The 12,026-nt window shown below is 35.6% G+C and overlaps 1 protein-coding gene across 3 annotated transcripts in view; it reads right to left on the bottom strand.

Annotated features, from left to right (window-relative positions):
• Positions 1-11,204, bottom strand: part of CFI (complement factor I) — a 39,911-nt gene extending 28,707 nt beyond the window's left edge. The window contains exons 1-2 of one of the 3 annotated variants that reach the window (XM_031467745.2): positions 11,026-11,204; positions 2,459-2,506 (exon numbers count right to left, since the gene is read on the bottom strand). In XM_031467745.2, the coding sequence (XP_031323605.1) occupies positions 2,459-2,506; positions 11,026-11,082 (105 nt within the window). In that variant the 5' untranslated portion in view covers positions 11,083-11,204. The remainder of the gene's footprint in view (positions 1-2,458; positions 2,507-11,025) is intronic. The other 2 variants (XM_031467738.2, XM_010981079.3) reach the window with 2 other exon arrangements.
• Positions 11,205-12,026: the final 822 nt, after the last annotated feature.

The raw sequence follows: 12,026 nt of genomic DNA, 5'->3' as shown, positions 1-12,026 counted from the left end.
CATAGAATCAAAGCAGCCTAGCATGCTGGGCCAACACAGGGAGGATGTGTTCACTGGAGAGTCACCCAGATCCACAGTGGACTTTGCATAAGCAAAAATTAACTTTTCTTGTGTCAAGCCACTGAGATTTTGGGATTGGTTCTTACTGCTGCATAGCCAATACTGACTGATACAAGTAGTTGTCTAGATACAGTCTTTAAAACCCAAAGCCTTGAGAACCACTTGTCTAGGAGGAATGGAACCTGAATCATTCCGTGTGTAAGCTATGCATCAGCTGATGGAGGCATGCTTAAGTTTTTCTTTTTTTTTTTTTTCATTTTTATTGAGCTTGTAATTACAAGCTGGAAAAGAAGACTATCAAATACCTGGATAAGTATTTCCAACTGTGCCCTAGACCATCTGCATGACCCATCTGAGGTGCAGCATGTTACAAATGCAGACTCTTGGACCCACGCAACAGAACCTCTGAATCAGAATCTCTGAGGGAAAACCCTGGCATCTGTACTTTAAATAAGCACCACAAAGATTCTTATGCTCCCCAAAGACTGAGAACCACTCCTATTGACCAGTAATTTTCAAAGTGGATTACATAAACCCCAGGGGTGTGAAGATAATCCAATGGGTAAAATAATAGAAATTATGTTCATTTGTATGTTTTATTGAAAAAGTAAGAAGAAATTAATCTTACTAATATTTAAATATGGATTGGCAGTTGTGCCTACACTCACAGAATATTCATTCAATATTTATTGAGAGCCTACAATGTGCCAGGCACTGTTCTAGGTCCTGGGATACACTAGTGAACAGCATGAAGTCATAGAGCTTACATTTTTAGTAGAGGAAAGACAGACAAAAATGAATAAATACATAGTATGACATAAAATGACTAGTGCTCTACAGGGTAAGAGAGGTGGAGGTTGTGGAGAGTGAGGGGGATGATTGCTATTTTGCATAGGGTTGTCAGGAAAGACTCTGGGGAAAGGTTCCCTTGGAGCGGGGAACTGAAGGGGAGTGAGAAAGCCATGTAGGTCTCTAGAGGAGAAGTGTCATGGTCAGAGGTAACAGCCAGGGCAAAAGCTGTGGGGTAGAAGCACATGTGGTATGCTCTTGGTCCAGGGGGTTGGTGTGGTTGGAGGGGAGTTAATGGCTGAAGGGAGAACAGGAGGAGATGAGGCCAGAGAATTGGAGGGATGTGTGATCAGCAGGTAGGACCTTGTAGGCTACTGGAAAGACTTCAGCTTATTCTCTGAATGCAGTATAAAGCCACTAGAGGGTGTGAGCCCTCCAACATTTAGAGGTGGGGCAGATGATGAAGAACTAGTCAAGGAGATGAGATGGGGTCAGTAAAAGACAAATAGAAACTGGTGGCACAGAGGCAGAGAGAAGGAAGGAGTGATTAGCAGCTGTGTGATACTTCTCCAGTAAAATGGTGATCTTGACAAATGTTATTTTGGTAGAATGGTGGGAACTCAAGCCTGACTGGGCTCAAGAAAGAATGGAAAAAGAGAAATAGAGCAAAGCAGTTTAAAAAAAAAAAGAATTTAGATGTAAAGGGATACAAAAATGGGAGGGAAATATGTGGTCAAGAGAAGGTTTTTGTTTTAAGATAGACAATCATGTACGTGTGCTTGACTAAGGGATATTATGGATTATATGATCCAGTTTTAGTGGAAATAATCTTTGCAAATGGACAAATGGTTTAGATATACATATACTGAAATGATGCTGGATTGAAAATAATGCCAAAATGTAACACCAATGACCAAAAAAATGGCAGAGTCCACACTTCTAGCCACAGTAGAAGCTGTTCATAGGCCACATCATGGGGTTAAAAACAATGGAAAGCTAATCAGTATGACAAGAAGTCAGCCCTGTCTCCAATCAGTAATATTAAAAAGACTAATTGAAATATAGATTTCCATCTCATTTCGTTATTGAATTGAACCTCTCCCCATATGTTTATTGTGTATGTTGCTCTTTGTGAAGTGTCTTTTCCAGCTAATATGACATTCAAATCAAATGAAAAATTTGAAAAGTAGTAACATTATTTCATTAAAGATTAATGGTGAAAATTATTAAAATATTATTTGCTTAAAATTTTGTTTTTTAAGGTATATTTATTTGTACAGCAGTGTATATGTTATTTATAAATAAATATATTCACATATACTGGGGCACATGGGCAAAAATTTTTAACAATTACTACTATAGCCTAGTCATCTACAAAACATAATTCAACTCCTTTAGTTGCTGTTTCTTTGTGTAGACAGGCTTTTTTAAAAAAAAGAAATCCTTTCCTTGGTATTTGTGATGTTGTAGCAATTATTTTGATGTAAACTTTGTTTTTTTATTCTAGACAGGACTACAATGAAGACATTTTAGATGGACTGACTATACAAAATCAATAAGAAATATAACAATTTCCTATTCCATCCCAGTATACAGCATATAGTTTTACCTCTGGATTCTTTGCTATCTTCATTTTTTTTACTCTTCTATAATTAACCTATAAACAACAACAACAAAAGAATGATCAACTATCACTATAGAGAGCAAAAGTCAACCACTTTCTCCTTCTACTACTTTTTGTAAAAAAGTACAGTTTCCCTTCTACTGCTAACTAGCTGTGTGATCTTGGGTAAATGACTCTACCTTTTTGATTCTGTTTCTTCTACGAATTGTGGAGAATCAAAATAATATCTTCACAGAGCATCAAATGCAAAATACACAGGAAAGCACAAATAAAAACTTAAGATCCTATACAAATGCTAATATGATGCTGCCTGTGGTAGTTTGCATCTGGCCCCATTCTTCTACCCTTCAACACATTCTTTTCTGTGCCTCTTACTTGGGGTAGGGTGTATCTTCCCTGGACTGGCCAGTGACTTTCTTTGGTCAATAGGAAGTCAGCAGATGTGACATAGAGATGCTTGGAAAGTACTCGTGCAACTGGATTTGTCCTTTTGCTTCTCTGCCATAGCTGTGAGAAGAATGTGGCCAGGCTAGCAAAGAAAGACCACTCCAGCTGAGCCCAGTTTAGATCAGATTATTCCCAGCTCACCTGTAGACTAGTATACTAAATTAAGTTGTATGCCACTGAAATTTTGTGGTGATTGTATTATTATGGCATTATCCAACTGGTACAATCATGATTTCCCCAGAAAACATTGAGGAAAAAAGTGGAAGTTTCAATAAGAGTAAACAATATAAAAATTTGCCTTTCTTTCAGAAGTGAATAAACAACTCATATCCTGATGGTTAACAATTGTATCAGAAACTTTTCCATTGAAAGAGTTTTAGGTCCTTTATGCCCTCAGTTCCTTCTCATCATGGTCTTCACTAGCAATTTTTTTCTCCAATTTTTTCTTCTCCTTGGATCCAACCATCCTGTATTATTCCTGTTTCTGACATAAAGCCATGCCTCAGCATCCCAACAATCAACTCCTTAACCAGCAGCCATTCTATTCAGATGAAAAAAAGAGAATGTTTCCCTATTAATACTGAATGATGAATTGTTCCAATTCACATACAAAACTTGGTAAGGCCTTTTGCTGTGTTTGTTATTTGTTTTTATTTTTAAAATAAATATTGTATTTTTTCTAGGACTAGTATGTTTTTGTTGGAAATGGTGGGAAAGTGGTTGCATGGTATGTGTAGGTAGAATGGACTCTTGTATCTTGTTCCCTTTTAAAAATTGGAAATATTGTTTTAGGGTCAATTCCATTATTTTTGTCTCAGAGATTTTAAGAAAATCATCGGCCTAGTTTCTTGGTCTTGTTTTTTTATAATGAATGTAAGATGGATGAAATGTTGTTTTTTTTTCATTTTTAATTGATTAAAAAAATAGAAAACACATAGAAATATTACAAACAGGTTCAGATGGGTGGCTATAAAAATTACATTTCCTTCTTTCTGTTATACATTTAACCCAGCCAAGCCCTACCTCAGAGTCAACCACTTGATAGTTCTTAGTGAGTCTTGCCAGAGACCATCATTGTATATGTGAGCCCATATTTTACTTTCTAACTCTGCCCCACAACACCAAGACAATTTGCAACCAATGGCCCTGTAACTAGCCCCCTCAAAGGGCATTTAGATTGTTTCCAAAATTTTGTTATTATAAACAGTGTTGTAATGAATCTCCTTATAGAAAACATCATTTCCCCCATAAGCTAAGTATTTTTGTCAGTACTTTCCTGGGAGTGAAACTGCTGAATCAAAGGAATGAACAGCTTTCATTTTGAAAGATATTGGCTAATTTCTCTCAATAGAGGCTGTTTTAATTTGAATTCCATTATCAATATATGACAGGGCCTATTTTCCAAACTCTTGACCACAGAACATATTTCTTATTAAACTTTTTTATCTTCATCAATTTGATATATACAAGTGTTATCAGAGAAGTTTTATTTGCATTTTTTCCCTGATCAGTGAGGTTGAATATCATTCAATTTGCTTAAACTTTGAGAGATTTGTATTTCTTTCTCCTCATACTAACCATATCTTTTGCTGTAGACTGGATTTTTTTTCTTGTTTTGGGTAGGAACTCTACATATTAAGGAAACCAGCACTTTGTCTGGAATATGAGCTGCAAAAATTGCCTATTGACAAATGGCAAGCCTTGTATATTTTTCACACAGAGCAGATACTTTTTAAACAATTCCCAACACAATAAAATTATTTTCAGTAAAAATTATGAAATAAATTACTAAATTATGGAGAAAACTATAAACAGCAAATATTTTCTTATATTGACATTTCATATAGAAATATATACAAAATCATGCTTATAAGAATAAAAAACTAAAATTCATACTACAATATAAATAAGGGAAAAAGTACTAGATAAATATTTTAAATTATATTACTGTATTTAATGAAAAAGGAAAAAATTAAATCTGTATAGAGGTCTGTTGTAGTAATGAATAATAATATTACAGCTTAAGAAAAAGATAAATTTCACTTTAAAGATACTATTCAAATTTGGTAAAATGTTTCCTGTATGAACTACTATTTGTACTTAGCAAACAAAGATATTACACCTTTCAGTCTGCACTATTTTACTATTTTATATTTTAAAAACAAAAATTCCAAATGGCCATTAGAATGACAAAACTGAAAACCCAGCTGTTTTTGTTTCCTCATCCTTATAATCACTGTGACAAGATTGTTTATTTTGAATCTATTTACATTTGGGAAAATGTAAGAACACAGAATCTGAAGACAGGAACTGTACTTGAAGTGAACTTGAACAATTTTAATGCATAATGCATGAGACTACTAGGCAGACTGTCAGGGTAAAACTGAGACCTGGCTGAATTAACTTCCATTTTTAAGACAAAGTCTATAATGGATAAGTAAAAAATAAAAGTACCCATTTGAAGTTTACATTTGTATTTTAAAAACTCAACCTCAGCAACCTTAGCAATGGTTAACTGTGTTATAAATAGCCAAGAACCAAATGTGGCTATTTAAATTAAATTAATTAAAATCAAATGGGAATTCTTGTTTCCAGTCAAGATAGAGTAATAGGGACCAGATCTACTGTTCAGCCTAAAACAATCAAGAAATGGACAAAATATAGAAAACAATGATTTTCAAGACACTGGTTATCAGGCAATGAAGGGTAGTGATCCCTGATACTAGAGAAACAAATGAGGTAGTGAGCCCTCCAATTGTTCCATTTGATTTCCTTTGGAGAGTTTCCAGACTGTGGTGCAGAGACAGGGAACTTGAGCTGAGCTCAAGGGACTCCCTGAATTGAGGAGACAGAGCTGAGAGTCTAGGAAGACCAAGGCAGCTATAGTTCACAGAATAAAGTGATGGAAACAAGTGAGTGGCATAGAGAGAGAACTTCGGAGCTCTGCAGAAGATCCCTTAGTAAGTGTTCGTCTGAGTATTTATCAGCACCTTAGTGTGATGAAACTACCAGAGGATGGGGAAAGAACAATTCAAAAGAATTTAAGGTAACAAAGCCCAGGATCAAATGGGGCCATGAATAGTGCTTGTTGTCACTGTTCATTGTTTTCTATATTTTGCCCATTTTTTGATGGACATTCAGACTGGAAAATTGTATGATTTATGGGGCACTGGGTGGAGTACAAAGAAGAATCTTGCCTCAGAAGTGTGGAATAATTAGTCTTAGACCTAGCACTGTTCTGGTCCTACCTAAGAATGCTTAAAAGTAAGACCTGAAAGGATAAAACTGTTTCAAGTAACTTAACTACATCTCAGAACAAAGCTCAAGAGTATTCATAGGAATACAAAAAAATATACAGCTTTGTTTTTTGAATATTTAAAAAATATTTTCTTTGTGGGTACAATGCGGATTATACTTAACATCTTAAATTTATAGCAATCTAGTTTGAATTGATACCAACCTAGCTTCAAGAGCATATAAAAACTCTGCTCCTGTACAGTTCCATTGCCTTTTATGTTGTTATTGTCACACATTACATCTCTATACATTGTGTGCCTGTTAATTTATAATTATTTTTATATATTTATCTTTTAAATCATGTAGGAAATGAAAAGAGGAGTTACAAACTAAATAATAAAATAACATTGGCTTTTGTATTTATCTATGTAGTTATCTTTACTGGAGTTCTTTATTTCTTCATATGGCTTCAAGTTACTGTCCAGCATCCTTTTGTTCAGTCTGGAAAGAACTCCCTTTCTTGTAGTATATTTCTTATATACCAGATATACCAGCAACTAACTCTATATGCTTTTATTTATCTGAGAATGTCTTAATTTCTCTCATTTTTAAAAGGTGGCTTTGCTGGATATAAAATTCTTTGCTGACAGTTCTTTTCTTTCAGCACGTAAAAAATGTCATTCCATTCTCTTCTGACCTCCACAGTTACAGATGAGAAAAATGCTAATAATTTTATTGAGGATCTCTTATCCATGATAAGTTGGTTTTCTGTTGCTGCTTTCAAGATATTCTGTTTTGTTCCTCGGCTTTTAACAATTTCATTGTAATGTGCCTTGGTGTGGATTTCTTTGCATTATCTTCTTGGGGACCAGTAAGCTTCCTTAGTCTGTAGATTTATTATCTTTTATCAAATTAAAGAAGTTTTTGGCTATTATTCCTTTAAACATTCTCTCTGATCCTCTCTCTCTTCTCCTTCTGAGATTTCCATTTTCTGTATATTGGTATGCTTGATGGTGTCATATAGGTCTCTTAGGCTCTGTAAATGTTTATTCTCTTCCTGCTCCTCGGATTGGATAATTTAATTGACCAATCTTCAAGTTCACTTACTCTTCTGCCCACTCAAATCTGCTGTTAAAACCCTCTAGTGAGGTCGTTATACTTTTCAGTCTAATTCCTTTTATAATTTCTATATCTTTAATGATACTATGTTTTCGTACATCATCCTCCTGGTTTCATTTAGTTCTTTGAACATATTTAAGATGGTTGACTTAAAGTCTTCGGTTAAGTTCGAAGTCTGTTCTTCCTCAGGGATCAATTCTGTTAATTTCTCCTGTGAATGGGCCACATTTTCTTGTTTCATTGCATGCTTCACACCTTTTTGTTGAAGACTGGACATTTTGAATATTATAATGTAGTAACTCTTGAAATCAAATTCTTCCTTCTCAGTTTGCTTTTCATACTTTCTATAGACTGTAGCTGTTTGTTTATAACTTTTCTAAACTGCTTTTTGTAAAATTTGTTTTTTTTTTGTCATGTGTGGACTCTGAAGTCTTGTTTCTTTACCTTGTATTCAGCTAGTGTTTAGACAAAGATTTCCTTAAACATAAGGAACCAGAGAGAGAGAGAGAGTGAGAGAAAGAGAAAGGGGAAGGGAAAGAGAGGTGAAAAAGAAAGAATGAACCAAAAAAAGAAAGAAAGAAAGGAGGGAGGGCGGGAAGAAGGAGGGAAGAAAAAGAAAGAAAGAAAGAAGAGAAAAAAAAAGAAAAAAGAAAAGAAGAAACCCCTCAAATTGAAAACAACAGAAAAACCTTTCACAGCTTTGCAAATTGGCTCTGTTCTGGGGTACTCCTTCAATGTTTAACTAGGCCATTTACAATTCTGCCTTCTTAGCCTTTACTTCATGCTTGTACTAAGCCTGGAGGTGTAGGCCTAGTGTCTCCTTAAGTCTTTTCTGAGTATCCTCCCAGGGCAAGTTTGTTACTTTTTAAATTCCCCAGTATATATAGGGGTTTTGAATGTCCTAATTTCCCACTGAAACTCTCTCCCTAACTTTTCCTCCCAAGGTTTGGCACTCTGTTTCATGTCTCAACTGTAATCTTTTGTCCCAGGTGGCTGTGGGTTGTTTGCTTGCCTTACAGTGTTTTTGAGGAACACCTGCTGGCTTTCCACTCTGAGTGAGTTCCCAGTTAGATGAAACAAAGATAAGTACATTGCGCCAGTCTTTGAAGTAGTCCCCAGGCAGGTTAGAACAAACACAATTGTTGTTTTATGAAGTCTGCTCCACTCTTTCTTGAGCTAGGGACTCCACACTAGGACGTGGACTGCCATCTTCAAGACTGCCACTAATTTGGGAACAGGGCGGGACAAGGGCAAGTAGAAATGCCAGTTTCCTACCAGGTTTAAGTTGCCTTTTCCTTCATTTAGCATCCACTTGGGTGCTGTAGGCCTTTGACAGATAACTGGAGTTGCGACAAAGTCGTTCTGATAGTTTGCTTGATTTTTCTTTTTTTGTGTGGGAGGGACGAGTATTTGGATTTGCCTGCTCTGCCGTATTTGCTGTGTTTGCCGTGTTTGCTGTGTCTGCATTGTGTATTGCCTCCTGTGCATCTTCTCTTTCCAGCATCTGATCACTGCGCTGAACATCACCCCCGTTCTTTCTCTCCAAAATACTACCCATATAAACCAAGGTTTGTAATATGCTTTTAGGGTAAAATAAAAATTTAAGGTTTCAGTGATTATGTCACAGCACAGTACTATCACAGTAGGTAACCATATTGACTGAAATACTTGGCTTTCCTGTTCTTTAATGTCCCTTGGTTATTGATACAGCAGCCAGCCCCTCTGTGGTCTGAGTTTCTCTCCCATCCTTTCCTGAGTCTCCTTACCTCTTTCTCCAGGCAGGTTCAGTAAAACCAAAATTCTCATTTCAATATTGAGAACAACTTTAAGGTCTATCCCCTGCAGCCCACCCCATGATTGACATAATCCATCTCCAGATTAGTCCATCAGAATGTTTTGATATAAAAAAGGAGCTGGGCTTTTTATTCTCTACAAGAAAATCTGCTCCCTTATTTCAAAAGAACAAAAATTTCTCCCAGCTGTACATGTTTTATTTCATATTGAAAATGTAGATACATTATAAAACTTCTTTGAACACATTTATGTTTTCTCTATGGTACCTCCATTTAAAAATGATTACTTCTCAGCAGGTGGGATAAAAAACCACTCCATTATCTTTTATAAACTAATATTTTAGGAAGTTCTGAAATTTTCACAAATATGATATTAACTCTTCTCAAAATGCTCTTTCTTAAAGGAATGAAGACAACTTATTGTTAGATGATTGGTCAGTAAAAGAAAGCTCTTTTCTTTAGTGTAAGTAGAAACTACTATTTTCAATTTTGTTTTTTATTTTTTCCAGGAATCCAAAATGTGACCGAAATACCTTTTTTCCCGAAAAACCAAATGTTTCTTATTATAATGTAACACACATTTATTTGGTATTTATAGAAGAAAAATGAAGAATGAATAAAGCAAAATTTCTGAAATCTGAAAATTCATTAATACATAAAACAAAATAAAAATAACCAGTAATCCCATTACTCAGAGATACCAACTATTATCTATTTGATATATACTCTTTAAGAACTTTTAAACTGCCATTTACGTAAGGAGTCGTATGTGTGAGTGTGTGTGTGTGTGTGTGTGTGTATTTTTCTCTTTAACAAAAATAAGATTTTAGTGAGGGCTTCTTTATTTCAATAAATATAAAAGTACCATTTTAATAGCTACATGATATTTCATTTATGGACATACAATAATTCAATCAGTTTTCTATCAATGAGCACTTACTTTATTTCTATTTGTTCTATACTATCAACATTGCATATATATTTTATAAGTTATAAGAAACAAAGTATGTAATTCTGATTTCTTAGATAGTTTTCTTTAAATATTTGTTGCCATAAACAGGCACTAAAACAAAACAATTTTTGGAATTGTTTCAAAATGTTATGACCACAAAAGTAGGCAATCAATAAGTATCTAAAATGTCTTAAACATTGCTAAACTTCACAGACCACCTTCCAGACTGGCTACAATCTGTCAGTCTGTCAAGGTTTTAACTCCTTGAGTTGCCTACAGTCTCCACTCTGATCAAATGGATTCATTCATCTGGAGGAGCCTAGTGCTTTGGGATCTTTCTGCCATAGCACTTGTTGCTTTTCCAGGCTGAAAATCACTTCCTCTCTCTCTCCACTGATCAAATTTAATCCAGAACCGTAGGTCTAGCTCAGATCTCACCCGGTCCATAAACTCTCCTGACCTCCTAGCAGGAAGGGATTTTTCCTCTCATTAAAGTCTCTTGGCAGATGATATTTGTACCATTTCTGGGGTAATTAAATATATACTGTCTGGTAACAGTTCTTTCTCTTGTGTTTTCAAATGTTATTTAAATCTTGCTTAGTAGTTCCTCATTGGCATATTTCTATCATCCTTCTACAACTGTACCAAAAGGCTACTGAGGGAAGGGATCAGTCTTGCTATTTGCCCAGCACTGTACCTTGCACATTGACAGAGCTTGATAAATGTTTATTGATTTAACATTTACTGTAAATTATGGATCTATATTAATAAAATTCTCATTCAGCTCGATTGCTATGCACAGATAAGAGCATATGAAAAAAGCAGTTCCTTAAAGCTCTTTCATCAAGATATTAACATAAAATCTTTGTTACACTAGATACTGCCATTGTCGGCAACTGAACTATGTAATCTTTAAGTCAAAATGATATCCTTAAGATTTTTTTCTGTATTTTTATTTATTTAAAATACCTTAAAATAGTTTGCACAAGTATTGAATTACTTACCTTGCCAAAACTTAAGGAGAAGCACACAAGTAACAGAGTAATATGAGCCAGCTTCATGTTGGAGACAGTCAGGGTCTGTGTCTCTACTGTGAACTCTTCTGCAATCCAGATATTCTTTTGAAATTTAATTTTTAACCTCTGAAAAAATATTTAAAAACAGCAAGCTTCCTCAAGAGCTTTGTACTTTTGAACTCATGGAGAATTTGGCTGAAATCCAGAGTTTTACCGTAACTGAAACCAAAAACGGCCTCAGTAAATAGCTGAGGGAGGCAAGCAACAGAGACTGCGTTTCCTGAAGAGGAAGCTGATGCCCTACGTTGTACTGAACAATGCCTCATTTGTTTTCTGGAGAAGACAGAGCCCACTGGAAGTTTCTTATGTTTTGGTAAAAAAGAATTTCATTTTTCTTTAATGATGAAGACTAGGAGATGGTAAGAAAAGTCTATCAAATTGAAGGTTGAGCTAAATCCATTAACAATCTTCAACAAATCGGTTGCTTTATCATTCATAGATTTTGCTGTGATCAAATTATTTTCTTTAAACAGAAACACTAAGAATATGAAAATGAATATATGTATATATATGCATGACTGGGACATTGTGCTTTACAGCAGAAATTGACCACATTGTAACTGACTGTACTTCAATTTAAAAAAAAAAGAAAAAAAACCCCAAACCCCCAAAAAACCCAGAAACAGTGTCAGTTTGGATTCTCCTGAAGCACATGTAAGACAGAGCTTGGGGTGGGAGATAGTTTTATCAGGAATCAACTCCTGGGAAAGGAGGGGAGAAGCAGCAGGAATGAGCAGAAAGAGAAATCAGACTGCAGTGCAGGTCCGAAGCCTTGGCCAGCTCGTGGGGTGCTCTGCAGTGAGTGTGGCCTGTCACAGTATCCCTGGGCAGGCAGAAATGGCTGGATTCTGCCCACCTTGCTTAGTCACCTGGTGAGGGTGGCCCAGGAAAGGCATGCCCTTAGGTGAGGTGGGTCTCTGTAGCTGAGG

The sequence above is a fragment of the Camelus dromedarius genome, chromosome 1 (genome assembly GCF_036321535.1).
Source record: "Camelus dromedarius isolate mCamDro1 chromosome 1, mCamDro1.pat, whole genome shotgun sequence".
NCBI classification, from domain to species: domain Eukaryota; kingdom Metazoa; phylum Chordata; class Mammalia; order Artiodactyla; family Camelidae; genus Camelus; species Camelus dromedarius.
The sequence above is the reverse complement of the archived record's forward strand: the minus strand, read 5'-3'. Positions and strand labels throughout refer to the sequence as shown.